Source organism: Leptonotus elevatus, chromosome 6 (genome assembly GCF_054856555.1).
Source record: "Leptonotus elevatus isolate MCC_2025b chromosome 6, RoL_Lele_1.0, whole genome shotgun sequence".
In the NCBI taxonomy this organism is placed as follows: Eukaryota; Metazoa; Chordata; class Actinopteri; order Syngnathiformes; family Syngnathidae; genus Leptonotus; species Leptonotus elevatus.
In genome coordinates this window covers 27,342,964-27,362,177 of record NC_141244.1, presented here as the reverse complement: position 1 = coordinate 27,362,177, position 19,214 = coordinate 27,342,964, and the positions used below count along the sequence as shown (strand labels likewise).

At 47.3% G+C, this 19,214-nt stretch overlaps 1 protein-coding gene across 14 annotated transcripts in view; it reads left to right on the top strand.

The window, feature by feature from the left end:
• Positions 1–19,214, top strand: part of syngap1b (synaptic Ras GTPase activating protein 1b) — a 73,534-nt gene that overhangs the window by 34,817 nt on the left and 19,503 nt on the right. For all 14 annotated transcript variants that reach the window (XR_015095304.1, XM_086077506.1, XM_086077499.1 and 11 more), the window contains 12 exons: positions 6,351–6,442; positions 7,660–7,781; positions 7,877–8,030; positions 8,116–8,214; positions 10,293–10,532; positions 12,057–12,395; positions 13,136–13,280; positions 13,906–14,050; positions 14,804–15,040; positions 16,049–16,250; positions 17,932–18,113; positions 18,215–18,419. Coding sequence is in view for 13 of the 14 variants with exons in the window: in XM_086077506.1 (XP_085933632.1) it covers positions 6,351–6,442; positions 7,660–7,781; positions 7,877–8,030; positions 8,116–8,214; positions 10,293–10,532; positions 12,057–12,395; positions 13,136–13,280; positions 13,906–14,050; positions 14,804–15,040; positions 16,049–16,250; positions 17,932–18,113; positions 18,215–18,419 (2,162 nt within the window). In the remaining variant the exon portion in view is untranslated. The remainder of the gene's footprint in view (positions 1–6,350; positions 6,443–7,659; positions 7,782–7,876; positions 8,031–8,115; positions 8,215–10,292; positions 10,533–12,056; positions 12,396–13,135; positions 13,281–13,905; positions 14,051–14,803; positions 15,041–16,048; positions 16,251–17,931; positions 18,114–18,214; positions 18,420–19,214) is intronic.

Sequence of the window (19,214 nt, the reverse complement as noted above, 5' to 3'; positions counted from 1 at the left end):
CAATGTAAGCTTTGGTTCCATTTGGTGAAGGCTTTGGACGGGTGTACTTGGGTTCATTACAAACTGGTGCACGGAAGACAAAAGGGGGAACATTTGAGGACCCCCAGCAGCCCTCCAGGTTGCATCTATTGTCTGCCGCCACCTGTTGACTGGGATAAAAGCGGACTTTTCTCCCCCCCCCCCCTACCTGACACGAATGGCGTCCGTCTTCAGTCCCCGTTCCTCCCACACAAGCAAAGCAGACCGTAGCTTGGCAGGCTCAAACCAACATCCACTCCACTTTTCTCCCTCCCACTCCGTCCCTCCCTCGGCTCCCTGGGAGGGTTTGAGCCGGAAGCCGTCGGCCTCCCACACGTTTCCCTCTTCAGCCGTCCGTCGCTCGGCAGCGCCTTTGCATCAACGCTTTTGCACGGTTCCCGCAGCCTTTGAACGCAGCGTCCGGGCCGCTTGCGCTATGATGCCGCCTTCAAGACGGGGGCAAAGTGAGGAAATCTCCCGACTCGCACCTTCGAGGCGCTACGGCCAAATGGGAGCAAAGGACAGGAGCTCGTATCTGCTTGGTTTGTTGCGCAATAACGGCCGCCATCTTTGTAGGCTTAGTTGCTGTACATCCGTCATTGTAATGGAATAAATGCCGCCATCTTTGTAGAATGTTTTCTGACCACCATCTTTCTTACTTTTTGGTGCCGCGTGTTGCAACTACGTACGTTGTCTTTGTGGTGTGTGCGCGTGTGCGTTGCCATGTCTGCCATCTTTGTTGGATTTGTTCCTGCACAGGTGCCATTTTTGTTGAATAGTGGAGTGTTTTGCAGTAATATTTATCATCTTTTTGGAGTGCGTCTAGCCATGTCGTGAGCGCTAATGAACATGTCGAGGTGCGTTGCGCACTCTGGGCTATTGGCAAAGCGTTCGCTAGCTTCAAAAACACGACCAGTACATCAAAAAAAAAAAAAAAGAAGCACAATAGGAATCTCAGCTCGTTCAAGTCTGTTCGGATTCAAATGTTGACATTAATGTTAAGCGGGGTTGTGGGCTTGGCATCTGTTGATTGTAACTAATAAAGTAACTTCTATTGTCATCACATTTAAAGCTGCTCTTTGTAACAATTTTCCCCCAAATATCTTTTTTTAATTTGACCATTTATGACTGCAACGTCTTCGAATTCGTAGATCTATTCACAATGGCTACTCTGGCCAATAGTCTTCCGACTGGATTCGGGTTGGGATTTCCCGCCCTCTGTATACAGATGTGACGTCATGCGCGCATCGTGTATGAGAAGAAGGGTGTGTGCAGTTTCATTTTTCAGCAACAGGTGGCAGTAGAGATCGAAAATTCAACGTCCTTCATTGGGCCGTTTGAAGTCATGTCATCAGTCAAGTCGCTAAGTTACTTTTTTACTATTGATTTTGTGGAGTGTGTGCAGTATTTGGCAGAGGCAGCGTGGCGTGCAAATACAGTCAGGCTGATGTAGCGGAAGTTGTACGTTTATAAAACAGCACAAAAGGCCAGTCCAACTTTTGCTCAGTCGGCGAAGAATACAAACGTCAGTCGAGGAATAAACATGAAAAGTCTCGTCTCCAAGAATGTGGACGATGGTCGGAAGAACGAGGAGGCCGGCCAGCGGGGTCTCGCGCTCTTCGCCGACGTCAATGATTCACGGAGCCGCGAAACAAAAGAGGCGAACTTGTCTGCCAACGGCCTCCTTCCTCCACCCTCGTCTTCCTCGTCTAGCACCCCAGGCCAGACGGAGTCTCATCAAAGGGCCGCCTTTGCGTTTCTAAAGGCGTCGCCTCGTCTGCAAGCGGCGACAAAAGGTAGAAGAGGAGACAACGTCCTTGATTATCACAATACACGCCGACAATGAGATTGGAAGCGGCTCCTTCGACGGTGCAGACGTGGGAAGTATCAAAAAGGAAACGCCGCCATTTGCCAGGACAAGACGCACTCGCCAGCCCCCAAAATCATCCTCAAAAGCTGCTTCTCATTTTTAGCTCCCCTCGTTTGCTGGTCTCCACACTCAAAAATGGAAATATTATCTGCAAGTACTTTGACAAATTGCCATTTTACGACGGCGTTTTCGGGCCATGTATAAACAAGTGTTTTTTGAAGGGCAGGGGAAATATTTTGAGGAAAAACGTGTAACTTTGCACACCCCAAAAATAGTGACGAGAACGACACGTAGCGTACTATTGGACTGTTTGTGCCAATACTTTTGGGTCGGGTTTCTAAAAAATTGCTTTTAGCAGATGAACCATATGATGTTACGCATTCGCTCTTTGAAACGTTGTGTACGTCCAGCGACGAAGACGGTCCACACCCGGACGATCGAGCATTGAAGTTGATTTGTTCAAATGTATATTTACTTGTGCATTTATGTTTCCACAATCATTATTTCCACGTTGATCTTCTTTTCTTTGGGGCTTTTCCCTCCCGTGCTCGCCGCAGCCAATCAGTGGCCTCCATCTCAGCCCGTCCTCCGCATGCTCTGCTCTCGCACCAATTTCCTGCATGTCCTCTTTAACTACATACTCCATAAACCTCCTCTTTGGTCTTCCTCGAGACCTCCTGCCTGCCTGCCTTTTTGCAAACGCGACATCCTTCTGACAATGTACTCACTATCTCTCGTTTGGACATGTCCAAACCATTTGAAGAATGAATCCGTCTCCGTCCTGTCCCATTAACCACAGCATTAAATCCTCACATGATTACTATGACTGTCGCTCCGCTACGTGTATTTCAAATCTGCAAATTTGCCACTTTCTAAAGTGGCAAATGGCAAGTTTTTTTTCTTGGAATATTGTCCCCGCCCTCTAATCTTCTCATATTCACAAACAGATTATTTATTTTTTGTAAAGAGAAGTTGTGTGAGTTTTGACATTCAACACGTAGCTTTCCTAATTTCATAAGAAGTGTCGGTGTGTTTCCACAATATAAATGTTTAGCTACAGTTAAGATGTACTTTCAGTTTTTTTCCACTAACGAGATTTTTTGACCTATCTGCCATCTTTGTCGAGCAAGGATGGCTAGTGGCGCCATGTTGCTGGTGTGTGTCGCCACGTCGAATCATTTGTACGATACGTTGCGTGTCCGTGATGTTTGCGTAATTTATTGCGGCAAGTCCGCCATGTTTTATGGCGTTTGGCAATCCTTATGGACTGTTTATCAGCATGCCCGCCATCTTTTTGGAATATTTTGTGACCTTTGTGAACTGTGTACCAGAAGGTCAGCCATCTTTGTAGAGTGTAAGTTGGCCATCTCGGTGGGGTGTTTTGCAGCATGTCCCGCCGCCGTTTCGGACCGTCCCAGAATGGCGTCCATGTTCGTAACATGCGTTACGCCGCCTGCGGCCGTACTGTAAACATGGCCGCCCTCTCCTTGAAGTGCGTCACGTTGTTGAAAACAAGCCGGTTGCCTGGTATAAATCCAGTGTTGCCATGACAACGGAAGCAGAAAAGGCAATGAAATGGAGCAGATTGGCGCTTTGCCTGAAAGGAATACTTAATGTGTGGGACTCATTTGCGCTGACTATTAAGGTGCTAATCAAGGTCAAGTGAAAACGGAGTGCACATTCATCCACATTGTGCACGGACAGGAACAGGCACACGGTGTGATGTGGTTTTTTTTCAGGGGCAAAGTGAGATGTACTTTGCACTTGCCGGGTTCAAACCAGGTGCGCAGGTCGTCACCGTTGTCGCTCTAACACGCCGACCTGCATTGCTTCTTTGTCATTTTTTCAAACTATTTGAGCATTTAAAGGAAACAAATGGCTTCCAAATAAGGCGTCGTTAAAAAGGCAAAAATGTCAGCGGTAATTGGAAGTCGTGGGCGGCGCGTGGGCGTGAAAGCTGGCCGTTAGTCCGGCTGTCAAGGACAATGCTGCGCTTAATGGCGGGCCTTAATTACACACACGCGATTGCCGCTTACGGCGCTGTAGTTGCCGGCTCGGCCTTTGAAAGCACAACATTCCCACGTTTATGCTCAGCTCTCAAGTCGTCTGCAGAGGAAGATTTCATTTTCAACTTCAGCCTTCATGCAACAAAGTGCAAAGGTCACATTCGATTTGCCAAGCCAAGAGCACCAAAAAAACACACCCACATTTAGGATGGCTTATAATAACAGATTACTACAGCTCCAAAAATGATCGCCAAAACTTGAATATCATTCCAAATCATCCATGATTGGATTTTGGACTATGTTTGCAATACTCAGGAAGTCAACATATCCTCGCCGTCGGGTGGCAGCTGCGTACGTCCAAATATGGTCAATGTCATGAGGTATTTTCACAAATCGCTACCTTGGGCCTGTCTCCATGTCACTTGTGATTTTTCCTCTGCACTATACCAATTGAAAATGTTGAAAATAGCTTGAGAGAATTCAATCTGAAATCATCTCCTGTCTTGTAATAAAGGGATGGAAATGTTGTCTTTCTGAATTCGTTTCTAGCAAAATGCTTGATGTTACGTTTTGTTTTTAACCTGCTACGTGCGTTACCCCAGCAACCGGTGGAAGCAGCAGTCAAATGTCACCTGAGAAGTGTCAGCCATGTTTGGTGGTGAAGCAGCAGGTGGCTCAGTGAAGGAAGGCTGTTGTTTCAGGACCACGGACAGTTGCCCGCTTCAACTCGTTCTCAAAATGGTTGCTATTGGCTGACTTGAATGAGCTGAAATGTAAACCGGCCGGGTCTGCCCAATGGTAAGCAAGTTATTCAAAGAATGCGTATGTCGATCAGCAGTAACTTGGAATTGAGTGCAAGAAGTGCATCAGTACCTTTCAAACAATGGGTCGAATGTTCAAATGTAACTTGAGCGTTTGAGTTCAGTCCATCCATTTTCGTGACCGCTTGTTCCTCACAAGGGTTGCGGGCGTGCTGGAGCCTATCCCAGCGGGCTTCGGGCAGTAGGCGGGGTTACGCCCTCAACTGCTTGACAGCCAATGATTTCAGTAAATATACTACAAAATTCAACAAATGAGTTTTTTCAGTTCTTTACCATCTATAAAATGTCCTCATTGCAACAGTGCATTTTTGAAGTTTATTTTTGACCAAACTACTGTAATCGTGACGAGGAAAATAAGGCTGAGCGTCATTTAGGAAAATTTGGAACGCGACGAATATTCTCTTGCAAAAGTAACTTGCCGGTTGGCCAGATGCGACTCGCGCCGGCCGACTGCGAGCCTCGCGGCTGCCGAGACGCGCTCCTGGACGCCTTTTACTGATTCTTGGATTCCTTTCCTCTTAAGGTCACATTTCATTGGCTCCCTCGGTGGCCTCTGACTTGTGTACTTTTTCAACAAAGAGACACTGGCTCCACGTCTCGCCTGACGGGTTGTTTTTTTGTAACTCTCCTGGCGTGGGCTGCACGGAATGTTTGAATTTAGGGACAGAAAGAAAGAGTGGCAGCTGAAAGGAAACCATTTGGACAGCTGAATGGAAGCCGGCCAGGGCGGACGGGCGGACGGGCGGACGGACGGACGGACGGGCGGGCGGACGGACGGACGGACGGAGGGGCGGGCGGGGACTCAACGTGTGTGCAGGGCACAAAGAAAATGCAGAGTTGACACAGTGTTGGGAATTGTTCCTTTGTCAATTTACAACTTCCTCATCGGAGAATAGAGATTCCGACATCCTGATTGGGGGGTTGGAAATGAACGCAGCAACTTGGCGCATAAATCTGATTTATTACCACCAACAGGTACTTTCAAGTTTCTCCAATAATAAGCAAAAAACAAATCAACTGACAATGTAAGCGTTTTTCAACAAGAATAAAAACAATCGTTTTAGTGTCAAACTGTAACAACAAAAACTGAACTTCTATGGTTTTTTCTTTTTTAAGACAAAAAAAAAAGGTTGTGCTTTACCTTGACCAGTTTCGGCGACGACTGCCGCCTTCCCTTTTTTTGTCTTAAAAAAGAAAAATCATTGGGCGATATAGATTTGTAGACAAGATGCATTTTTTGTGGCCAAAAACTGAACTTATGCAATCAGATGGGTTGGGGGTCACTTGAAGGCCCGCCCACTTTGCTTGCGTGATCGCAAATGTGAAAAACGAAGCTCAGCGATTCACTCACACAAACTTAAGAGCAGAGGGCAATTCGTCAGCGACAATTTGGTGCCAGAAAGCTGCCCGGCCTGCTCGGACCATGTCTAAACAATGGCGCAACGCGGCGAATGCCATTTTGCGGAATTTGATGGGGGCGGGCACAGCCTGGCAGACATGTCATCGTATTCCTTCCAGAAATATGACAAGAGTGGGCATCAAATCCAAATCTGAATCATTGTACAAATGGCTTGATGCGGTGGGGAAGTCATTTCCAAAGTGTTTGCTAACATCTTCCCGGTCTTGTCCTGCCAGATCACCGACCTCGGCGGAAGAGCATAGCCACGGGGAAGCAGCCCAGCATGGACCTTTCCCCTAGCGCCCCCCTTCAACCCTTCCGACAATCCGTGAGTAACCCCCCCGCCTGTTTCCTCTCCTTGCCGCTCGCGCCCCCCCGCACCGCCGGCGCCCACGTCTGGGGCCAGCGGCCCGGCGGCACCCCCCCGCCTACCCCCTTTCCGCTCTCCCTGGCCGCGTCGCCCGCCCTCGCTCCGCGCCATCGCGGGCGACGCGACTCCAAGGGTGGTCAGAAGGGAGGCAGCGCGCCCCCCCTGCCCCGCTCGCTGCGCCTCTCCCCTTGCCTTTCGCTCCCCCTGCCCCGCTCCACCTCCTCCTCCTCCCCCTTCCCGTACTGGGGCGGAGACTGGAGGGCCGCCGCTTGGAGTCCCGTGGCGGGAGGAAGCCTAATTGCCGCGCTGCCCCCGGTGGAGGTATGTGGTCCCCACCCCTGATGTGGAAAATCATGCTCGAGCGTCTCACCTTCGTAGCATAGCCTTATGCTAAAGTTATGCTACCAAGCAGTCTTTTTGAAAGTACCTGAAATTGCTATGCGAGTAAAAGTGCAAGTACCTTAACAGTAGGACCCAACCAATACAGATTAGTTTTTTAGGCCAGTGTCAATTGTGATGTTTGGCTGAGTTAAAATCTATAGAAGCCAATCTCCTTTCCATCTCAGTTTGCATGTTTGCGACTTCTCTATTTTCTAGTTTTTAGGGTACAGTTAATAACTGCACCGGTTTTCTTGGGGTGGGCAATTCCACTGTTGACCACTAGATGGCGGCACACTTTAGTTTGACACGGTGTACATTTCAAAGAAGAATAACAGCAGGAAGTATTTCAAGCTGAGCCTAGTTTTTGCTGATTGATCCCCTTCAATCCTGCTTTTTACGCCAACAGAAATCGACGACCGTAGGTTCAGTTTCTAATCTTTAGCAATGATTGACATATGTTGTCAGACGGGTTCAGTTTGTTAAAAGTGGGATTTATTCATTGTAAACCTGACGACGGATCAGTACAATATTTGTGTCTAAACCATATTGTTTGCTCTCTTTCAATATGGTTTTAAATGTGCTTGTATCACTTTCAACGTATGTTTGAAGATCTGAAAATCAATAAGTGCTGTAAATGCTATCAAAACATGCTAAGTGAGTAATTAATTTCTACTTTGTGCAAGTTGGGCCATGTTACGCTCTCGTGCTCACCGCTGCCCCCCGCAGGCCAGTCTGATGACGTCACGCTGTTAATACTCGTACCTTGTGCCCGTTGCCATCATGCACGTGTGCAGAGTTTCCTGAGCAGGAGGCTGAAGGGCTCCATCAAGAGGGCCAAGAGTCAGCCCAAACTGGATCGAACCAGCAGCTTCCGTCACATGATCCTGCCTCGCTTCCGCAGTGCCGACCAGGACAGGTCGGCGTCCTGGCCTTTAACACTCGCACCGCATGTCAAATAACGCGGGATGAGCAGCTACTGAAAGCTTCACCTTGACTGCTTGCTGCCGGCAGGACGCGCTTGATGCAGAGCTTCAAAGAGTCGCACTCGCACGAGTCGCTGCTGTCGCCCAGCAGCGCGGCCGAGGCGCTGGACCTCGCGCTGGACGAGGAGGCCGTCATCAAGCCCGTCCACTCCAGCATCCTGGGCCAGGAGTACTGCTTCGAGGTGAGAACGACCGCCAGCCCGCCCGCCCCGACGACGACGGCCGTTGTCACGCTAACCAACTGTCGCGGGTGGCCAACCGCCTCAGGTGACCACGGCGTCGGGAACCAAGTGCTTTGCGTGTCGCTCGGCGGCCGAGAGGGACAAATGGATCGAGAACCTGCAGAGAGCCGTCAAGCCCAACAAGGTGAGGGCAGAGAACAAAAAACAACAGAACCGGACCACCGTCCACTCTGTGTGTGTGTGTGTCTCGTTCCTCGCTCCATTTCCTGCGCGCGACCTCCATCTTCCCGATCAAATCGTCAAGAACGCAGCAGAAATCCGTTGCTTCAAGTCTTCAAATAAGATGGAAGGCCTTTTATTGTTGCGTACGCGACACGTCAACAATCAGACTGAAAGAAGGAAGCGTCTTCTCCAGGCTTCGATGGGAAGTATCAAAAGAGAAAATAAAAGTAAAGTTGAGCTAGCTTCATGCTAACATATAATGTGAAACATCGTACACAAGTAATGGAAACAACAAACAACAAACGCACACTAAGTAGCAACACATGCAAGTCGAGCAGTTAATCATGCGTCGTCTTCATCAGTAGATCTCAGTGCTGCCTGGAATGTTGTGGCACAACACGGTACTACACTGAAAACACACAACTCAAACCAACTCCACTCGGCTTTATTGATAAAGCACTGTAGTGTGTGTTCGCTCCTATGGATGCCATCGCACTGCGTCTCTCTGTCAACACTGACGTTAACGCCACAAAAGAAAAAACAAGATGTCTGAAAGAGGCACACATGATCATATGGAAAAAAACTGTCCATTCTTTGATGGAAAGCGGCCACCAGGAATCATTAGTCAGATGAAACCCGAGCTGTCCAGATGTTCCGAGCGTGGGGGTCCTGGCGCACATGCAAACACACACACACACACACGTACGCACGCACGCACGCACGCACACACACACACACACACACACACACACACGTAAACATCAGTCAGATCCCAAGCAGAGTCGAGAGTCACGGCAAAGACAAACAGCTTGAATTGTATTTGTGCCGCTGATTTATCGATGTTGCATTCAAGTCGACGTGAGGTTCGACTGCTCTCATCTCGCCGTCGTATCTTACTAATATAATGTTAAAAATAGCAAAAGTCACAGAAAAAACCCCGTTTTAATCTAATATTATGCAATCATTTTAAAACTTCAGCAACAAAAATACATGATGATGATTGAACTGTGACGTGTTGCTAATGTTTGGAATGTTAAACTAATTTAAAAAAAAAAAATATGGCAAAAACATTTGTCACTATGGTCATTTTTGGCATTGCGACATCTTCAAGTGCGCAAATCACCGCCATGGCGACAATTTCTTATGGTTTCATATGTTATAAATGTGTTCATTGAAAAGGCTGATGTTTTTCTCACGGTATGAGAATATTGTTATGGCGTTGCCAGTGCGATAATTCGACGAAGAGCGTGAGCTCGCAGATGGCCGCCTCCTTTCAAACTATTCATTATTTATTCTCAATGACTCTGAAAAGAGCAAACAAATGGCCCGAGTGATTATGACGCCGATGGCCTGGAGGGGGCGCTAACAACAACAACAACAACAACAAGGATGACTTTTGTGCCCAATCGATGCGACTCGGCTCCACCAGTTCTAAATTCCTTTCTCGTCAGGTTGACGCTTGTCTCCCGATCGCTGCCGACTTGGATACGTGGTGAGATTTTGACAAATGGATGACGCACGGATGGATATTGCGCGATTCTCACTGACACTTTGGCATCATCTCAGGACACTGAAATATCTCATGAGACTTTGACTTACTCAATTGAGGACGTATTGCATGAGAGTTGGACACGGCAGATCTGGTGACGCACCTCGCCACACTTTTGGACGTCTCCACTTTGATCCATATCGTCTGAGACGTCAATACAGAGTCTGGTGAGACTTTTACAGCCGTCGCGAGACTTTTGTCGTCTTTGACATATTTTTGCCATTCGTCCAGATATCTTGAGAAACTTTCACATCGAGCGCGACTTTGACTTAAGACTTCAAGCTATCCGATGAGACTTGGACACCGCTTTGTCCCGAGTGCTAATGACGCTAACGGCGACCGCAATTTGCGGACTCGGGCCGGCGTGTTTAAAAATAGCCCAGCGTGTCTTTTGTGATGGAGCCTGTGCCGCCGCGGCGCGTCCGTCTCCCGGTCCCGCTCCCGAGATCCTTCGTACCTACGTCAGCTTACGTGCGGCTTCCCTCTTCTAGGACAACAGTCGGCGTGTGGACAACGTGCTGAAGCTGTGGATCATCGAGGCGCGAGAGCTGCCGGCCAAGAAGCGCTACTACTGCGAGCTGTGCCTGGACGACATGCTGTACGCGCGCACCACCAGCAAGCCGCGCACCGACACCGTCTTCTGGGGGGAGCACTTTGAGTTCAACAATCTGCCCGCCGTCAAAAACCTACGCCTGCACCTCTACAAGGAGACGGACAAGAAAAGACGCAAGGTGAGAAAGGCCAAGAAAAGACCGCTTCCTGGTTCAGAGCATTCAACGGGAGAGTGCAAAGTTCGACTCGCAAAACGTCAGCATATCTCGGTGAGACTTTGAGTTGGCTCATAAGACTTTGACATGCCTCGTGAGATTTCATGAGAATTGGGCATATCTTGCAGGACATGTTTCACGAGACTTTGGAAGACTTGGACATATCTCATCAGGAGACGTCAACGTAGCTCAAGACTTGGACAAGCTCACGGGGCTTTGAAATTTCTTTTGAGACTTCAACGTATGTGAGGAGACTTTCACATATCTTGTGAGACGTTGACGGACGTGGGATTTTTACAGATCTCGCAAGCCTTTGATATATTTCATGACACTCTGGCATATATTGTGCCACTTCAAGACTTCGACTGCTCATGAGACATTTTTCAGGAGATTTAACATCTGCCGCAAGACTTTGCCGTACTGGAGGTCACGTGACTTTGACGTTGCCAACAAGGCTTTAAAATCTCATGAGACTGGCGTGTCTTTTAAGGCTTTGGAAAAAGTGCAGGTTTTGGCATATCGTGAGATTCACATCTCATTACAATATAAAAACAAAACAAAAAAAAATATATATATATATGGAGAGAGAGAGCGAGCGAGCGAGCTCTATATTTCATGAGAGTTTGATTTGATACATCTTGTGTCGACAGATGGCTGCATTATGTGAGCCTTTGACATTTCTCATGAGACAATGTCATATGTTTCAAGACTTTACTGTATTCGAACCGTTGACATATCTCATGAGACTTTGGCATATCTTGCAAAACTGATATATTTCGTGACAGTGTTTTACACTCAAAGATTTCATTTCTTGACTCAAAGTTGGGTCAAATAGACCCAAGTAGAGGATTGGTCCATTTTTGACCCATAGTTGGGTTATTTATTGACCCAACTATTCTTCGAGTGTAAATCTCATTTGCGCCCCAAAACATATAAAAAACGTTCTATTTTAAATATTGCCATGGTCCCAAAAACGTTTTTTTTTGACGTTATAACATACAGAAGGCTTTGATGCAGCCTCTGAACTGAAGAGAATGCATGAAGCAATGGTAGTCATTACAAAAAACGGCCAGCAGGTAGCAGCAGAGTATAAGAAATCAGCCAGGGCCATGTTGCAAAAAAGCTCTTTTCTCCAGCTGTTTTCAACAGGTTTGTGAATAATGTGGACGCTTAGCTAGATTCGAATACTCATTGCTGCAAAATGGAAACGGATACAAATGTACTTTTTTTTTCCTGATGAAAGAAGAGACTCGAATCTGTCTTTTGGTAGCTTCCATGTTTTTGATAGCAATAGAACCCGATATTCTGTGGGCCTTGCGAAATCCGTCCAAATCCAGTCAAACAGCCGGGAGCGAGGGGGGTCGCTTCAGTGAAAATGGCTGCCAGTCAATGAGATATACGTGGCTCGGCTTTGCTAGCGACCGCGCGCGGCTGACCTTGGCGTTGTCCACGGCATGACGGAATGTGTGTTCTTGTGTTCCCTGTCAGGAAAAGAGCACCTACTTGGGCCTGGTGAGCATTCCCATCTCCAGCATCACGGGGCGCCAGTTTGTGGAGCAGTGGTACCCCGTCATCCAGCCCAGCGTCCTCACCAAGGGGGCGGGCGTGGGGGGCAGCGGCAAGATCATCAACGCCTCGCTGCGCCTCAAGTCTCGCTTCCAGACCATGAACATCCTGCCCATGGAGCTGTACAAGGAGTTTGCCGAGTACGTCACCAACAACTACCGCACGCTGTGCGCCGTTTTGGAGCCCGTTCTCAGCGTCAAGAGCAAAGAGGAGGTGGCGTGCGCGCTGGTGCACATCCTGCAGAGCACCGGCAAAGCCAAGGTAGGCGCGTTCTCCGGCGCAGCGCCGTCACTCGCTCGGCTGGCTCGGGAGACGCCATCAATGATGTCGTCGCGTATCGCGAAACCTCGCTTTCGTGACATTCGGCACGTTTCGTGGCATGCGGTGACATCTGACGAGAAGTCATCAAGACGTATCGACAGTCTCGTTAGATTTTGTCTCACAGGGTTGATCAAAGCCCGCCAGATACGTCACGAGAGGGAATATCGTGTTTCCGGATATTCCCATATAGAAATCTCACGAGGTTGTTTGGAGTCTCATGAAACATGTCTACTGTAAATCCCGCGAGATTTGCCAAACTCTCATAAGATGTCGAAGTCTCACGAGACACGTTCCAAGTCAGATGAGACGTGTCACTGTCCAGTGGAACGCACACGCGACATGTTGGGCTCACGGGAGGCGTGTCCCGGTCTCTTAAAATAATGTGCGCAACTCTCCCGAGATATCTTGACATTTGCCGAGATGACAATTTCACTCGACACATCTGCCGAAAGTCCAGAGGCGTATGTCAAAATCTGGCAACGTCTCGCAACGTACATCAAAGTCAAAGTCAAGAAATGTCACGCGGGTACGTCAGCATTTCACAAAATGAGATTTGCCAAAGTCTCACCAGATGACGTCAGAGTTTGACGCGATAAGTCTCAGCAAAATACGCGAGCGTCTCATGACGAGGCGCGCTCAAGTCTCACCAAAATGTTTTGGGATGTGCTGCGGACTTCCAGGACTTCCTGTCGGACATGGCCGTGTGCGAGGTGGACAGATTCATCGACCGGGAGCACCTCATCTTCAGAGAGAACACTCTGGCCACCAAAGCAATCGAAGAGTACCTCAAGCTCATCGGACACAAGTACCTCAAGGATGCCATCGGTTCGTACCGTCGCTCGTACTCTCGCTTTAGCAAAAGTCTCCCCTGCGACCGATCGCATGCCATTTCATTCTTCAATTTTGTCCAGCCATTGCGCAACTCTGCAATTGGCCAAAATGCTAGCATTAGCGCTGAGCTAACAGGCTGTGAATTTCTGCTTTGCATTTGAAGTCGTTTTTTGAGCGTGATTTGAGTTTGAAAACTTTGAAATGCAGGAGGCTTTTCCGAGCAGGGGCTGGCGGAGAATACTTTTTATTTGATTTTACAGCAGAGTCCAAAGCTATTTTTACACGCTTTTGCCCCGGGGGGCTTCAGCACAAATTGAATTAGGCGATTAGCACGGCTCAGCACAGGTGGCAGATGTTTGATAAGGAGGGAAAGGAGGAGCAAACAACACAATCACACCAAGGTGCTCTTTTCTTGCGTAACAACGTTCAACCTCATTAGCATTTTTCTTTTTTCCCCAAGTTGGGACTACTAAACACTTTGCTCATTTACAGGCTTTCCTTGAAATTGGAACCTCAATCAATCAATAAAATCACAGATGATTAAAAAAACAACAACCTCAAATGCATGCCTGGAAATGGAGTCGACCAAAATAAAGTCGGCTTTGTTCTTTTTCCCCAGGGGAGTTCATACGCGCCTTGTACGAGTCGGAGGAAAACTGCGAGGTGGACCCCATGCGAACCCCTCCCTCCGTCTTGCCGGACCACCAGGCCAACCTGAGAATGTGCTGCGAGCTGGCCCTCTGCAAGATCGTCAATTCCCACTGGTCGGTGCACAAACGTGCCACGCCACCTTGCGGCACGCCACCTGGCGTCACGCCACCTGGCGTCACGCCACCTCGCGTCACGCCACCTCGCGTCACGCCGCCTCGCGTCACGCCACTTCGCGTCACGCCACCTCGCGTCACGCCGCCTCGCGTCACGCCACCTCGCGGCACGCAACTGCCACCTTCTCATTTTGGGCTCACGATTCATCTTTTTATCTCACGTTTGACGTTTTTGCCACATAGTGATCATTTTGATTTTGTTGTTGTCACCTATTGATCATTTTTTGTCACATTTGGAACAATTGTTGTCACTTTTTGATCTGTTTTGTCACATTCTTCAGGCTCTGTTTATTCTTTTTTTTTTTTCTGTCGCAAGCACATTTATCTTTTCCTCCCTGGCATTTTAATTTTAATAACGTTTTGGACACATTTTGAGTTGTTTATTTATTTGTTTGTTGCCAAATATTCATCTGTTGTGTTTAATAATTAATTAATAAATAATAATTTTAATTTTAATTATTTCATTTTTTTTTGTGGTCATATTTCGATTTGTTTGATCACATTTTGAATTTGCCAAATTTGTATTTTAGGTTAAAAAAAAAAGACTACATGTTGCTGTGTTTTTTTTCACACTTGTATTTCTTTTCAAGCGCCAATTTTGTATTTCCTGACACACGTTGACATTTGTATTGTTTTTTTTCCCCATTTGTGAACCGGCGTTTTGACCGTAAGGAGCTTTTTGTGTTGTGCCAGCGTGTTCCCGCGCGAGCTGAAGGAGGTGTTTGCGTCGTGGCGAGTGCGCTGCGCCGAGCGCGGGCGCGAAGATATCGCCGAGCGACTGATCAGCGGCTCGCTCTTCCTGCGCTTCCTGTGTCCCGCCATCATGTCGCCGTCGCTCTTTAACCTGACGCAGGAATATCCCGACGAGCAGACGTCGCGCACCCTCACGCTCATCGCCAAAGTGGTGCAGAACCTCGCCAACTTCTCCAAGTAGGTCAACACTTCACATTTTCCTTCTTCGTCACATTTGAGTGCTTTTTATTTGTATTTTTTGGGGGTCAAACTCGCATTTTATGGAATGGACTGCTGTTTATATTTGTTATTGTTATTATTTTTTCATTTGCATGTTATTTGGAATTTTATTTTGGGGGGCTTTTGGATTTTCAGGTGGTCAGATTTGGCTTATATTGTCAATTATATTGTCAAATATTTTGATGTCAAATTTTGATTACACTATAGCCAAATGTTATTTATTTGGCAAATTTTGTTTTTATTTGTTATTTTAAAAGCTTGATTTTTAATTTTGTCCAAATTAAAATTTTGAGTTAATTGTATTATTTATTTTCATGGTTTTGGTGTGTGGGCTTGGTGACTCCACCATAGGTGTCAAACTCCTGCAGGTTTTGGAGGTTTCCCTCATCCAACACGAGCTGATTCCAATCAGCAGGATCGTTATCAGGCTTATGCAGAGCTTGCCGATGAGCTGATCATATATCAGCTGTGTTGGAGAAGGGAAACATCCAAAACCTGCAGGACTGCGGCCCTCCAGGACTGGAGTTTGACAGCTATGGAGAAAATTCCCAACCCTTTTTTTGGGGGGGGGTCACATTTTCTGTAAGATTTATTTTTTATTTTTTGTCAATTGTAAAGTTTATTTTTATTTTTGTTTTTTACATCAATTTTATTTCCAACGTTTTTTTTTATTATTGGGGGTGGGGGGTGCAGTTTTACATTTTGCTACATACATTTATATTTGACATTGTAAGACTCGGTTTTTATTGAAAAAATGTGCTTTAAAAAAAATCCATTCTAATTTTTGGGGCTCACGATTTGACAATGTTTTGTCAAATTTGAATACTGTATTGTTTTTTGGTGGTCTGAAACATGAGCAATGTTTTTGCATGAAATGACGAAACAGACACATTTGGGGTGTTTTTGCGACCTGTGCGCGAGCAGTAACGGAGAGGCGCGCGCGCGCGTGCGACGGGTCCCGTTCAGGTTCGGCAGCAAGGAGGAGTACATGTGCTTCATGAACGAGTTTGTGGAGATGGAGTGGGGTTCCATGCAGCAGTTCCTCTACGAGATCTCCAACCTGGACAGCGTCACCAACGCCGGCGGCTTCGAGGGCTACATCGACCTGGGCCGCGAGCTCTCCGTGCTCCACAGTCTCCTGTGGGAGGTGATGGCCCAGCTCAGCAAGGTAGCCGCCGGCAACGCTGGTTCAACTCCCGCACTCCAACCCCCATTCAGCGCTTTTCATCATTTGCCACAACTCAAACTTGACACATTAGCCTCGTTTCCACCCACGGTCTCTACTCTACTCTACTCTACTCGGCTCTACACCAAAAGCGTGCCCACTGCCACGGCCGACGACGGCCGCCGCCCGGGAGCCCCGCCTCACCTCGCCAGTGACGTGGTGCTAAAGTGACCGCAGCTAGCATGCACTGCACACAACAGGCAAAAACAACGGAGAGCGCAGATGTTTTTTTTGGTACCCGGTGCTTGCTTTGTGTCTGTTTATTTCATCCGGAAGACATCGAATGAATGTTGCGGCTACCAGAAGACTGCGTTCAATCATGTTAAAAAACCTGTTCAAATCCTCAAAAGTCCAAGCATTAATCTGTTTGGAAGCCATTGTTGTCCTGTCTTTGTGGTTAATGGCAGCTGTTTTCCCGCGGTGCTGCACATTGATGATGACAACCAATCATTGGCCTCCAAAATGATTACGTCACGTTTTGGAACTGGGCTACTTTTCTTTTTTTAGAACCGCAAAGGAGCAAGTACCAGAAAAAGCGAGCAGAGTAGAGCCGGGTAGATTTGTTGGTGGAGACGGGGCTAAATGCAAAGTAGAGTCGAGTAGAGTAGAGTAGAGTAGAGTAGAGTAGAGTAGAGTAGAGTAGAGTAGAGTAGAGACCGGCGGTGGAAACAAATCTTTTTTTTTTTTTTACTGGAATCGTGCTCATACTGAGGAACACTTTTTTTGGTCTTTCTTCATGTTTTTAAGTTGATTATTCTTGTTATATTCAGATTTTTGTTTGTTTTTCTTTTTGTCAGATTTTGAGTTTTTGCTTACATTTTGATACGTTTGACTTTTTTTTTCCTGTCATATTGATCATGACTGTTACATTTCTTGTTGGTTTAGTCCAGGGGTGCTGAAGTTGGGTCCTGGAGAGCCCCTATCCAGCCTGTCTCCCTCCTGCAGCACAGCTGAATCTCACGATCGGCTCACCAGCAAGCTTTGCAGAAGCCTGATAACGATCCTGATCATCAATCAGGCGTGTTAGTGGAGAGAAGAAATCTGGAAAACAGGCTGGATAGGTTGGGGCTCTCCAGGACCCAACTTGAGCACCCCTGGTTTAGTCCCATTTTTGTTTTGCCATTTTTGAACTCTTTCAAATTAAATCTTTTCGTCACATTAGTCTTTTTTTTGTGAAATTCTATTTTTTTATCTGTCAAATTGTAATTTTTTTTGTTTGATCATTTTTTGTCACATTTACATCTGTTTATCATAATTGTCATTTCATTTGTCACATATGAGTCATTTTTTGGGGGTCAAATTTATTTTATGTTGTTTTGCCAAATTTTCATTGTCACATTTTGATCCTTTTTTTTCTCTTCATAACTTGACTTGCTTTGTCACATTATGATGTCATGTTTTTGTCACATTGTGTTCCTTTTTTTGTCACGTTTGAAGTTGGTCCTATTTTGATCCATTTTCCAAGTTTGTCTTTTCTGTCACGTTTGTTTTGTCACCGAGCTTAAGAAAAGTATAACGAGCTCATGTTGACAAAGTAGTGGAATGTGTTTGGAGTCCAAGTGAAAAGTGAAGAGCGTCGTCAAAGGTCTTGTCAAGTGGCAGCAAATGTGCTTGTCGGCCGCAGGACGCCATCATCAAACTGGGCCCGCTGCCCCGCCTCCTCAACGACATCAGCATGGCGTTGCGCAACCCGCACCTGCAGCGGCAGCCCAGCCAGCAGGCCGAGCGGCTCCTGTCCCGGCCCGCCTTCAACCGCGGCGTCTCCTCCTCCGACTTCCACAACCTTGTCATGAGGGACCTCAACAGGTAGCGGGCAAAACCTTCACGGACGCGGCTTCCGGCCCCCAAATGGACCGAGTGGCTGGCGAGATGAAAGTCTGTGGGATTTGTGTTTGCGTGTTTGTCAGCTCCATGGACATCACCCGCCTGCCTTCGCCGACCTCCACCGGCGGCTTGTTACCGTCCCGCTCGCAGATGAGCTTTCAGGAGCGCGAGCACCTCCTCCACCGGGCGTCGTCCAAAGACATGTTCTACGTGTCCCGCCCCCCCCTGGCCCGCTCCAGCCCGGCCTACTGCACCAGCAGCTCCGACATCACCGAACCCGACGGCAAGGTGAGTTGCGTGGGAATCGCTCGCCATGCCATTGGCCGGGAGATGAATATGAGCAGCATGCCGCTCATACTCGCCCGAATCTCCCATGATCAAGTCTACAGTGAGCCCCCGTTGAGCAGGGGAGTGGGGGGGGGGGGGGGGTCACGTGGAAACAGCGTATTTAAAAAAAGAAAGAAAACGTTTTGAAATCCTGTTCGCACTTTCAGCTGTTTTCAATCTTAGTTCTCCAAATCGCTAGCTTAGTGCTAACATATCATGCGAAACACCATAGGCTGGCGGAAATTAGCATAGAAGATATTTTAACATACGGAAATGCAACGCATACAATAATACTCGCAGGCGTGTGTTGTGGGAACGACGACTGTTATTAGTTGGGGAGCTTCTCTGCCTCTTCTTCTTCTTCTTAATTACGCTGCACGTCTTCCAGTCGAACTTTATGCTGGCTGGCGCGATGTTGTGACACCTCGTGTTACTACACTTCGCACTATTGACAAAAGTGCAGCCTTTAACCGATGAATCATCGACAGAGTCGATTAATCGTTTCAAAAGCTTGTTCAAGTTAAAATTGTCGGAATTTCAGACTCTCAACAGTAAATATTCTCCGATTTCTGTCGTGGCTTTGTGTTTACTCCAAATAAGATTTTTGCTTTGGAAAACAATCGTCAACATTTTCTGACAGATGTTGACAAACAATACGGGAACTGAATGAATCGAGGTATGGAAATGGAGAATAGTTTTAACGTGACAACATTTGAAAAATAACATTTGAATTGATAATTAACTCATTTGCTCCCC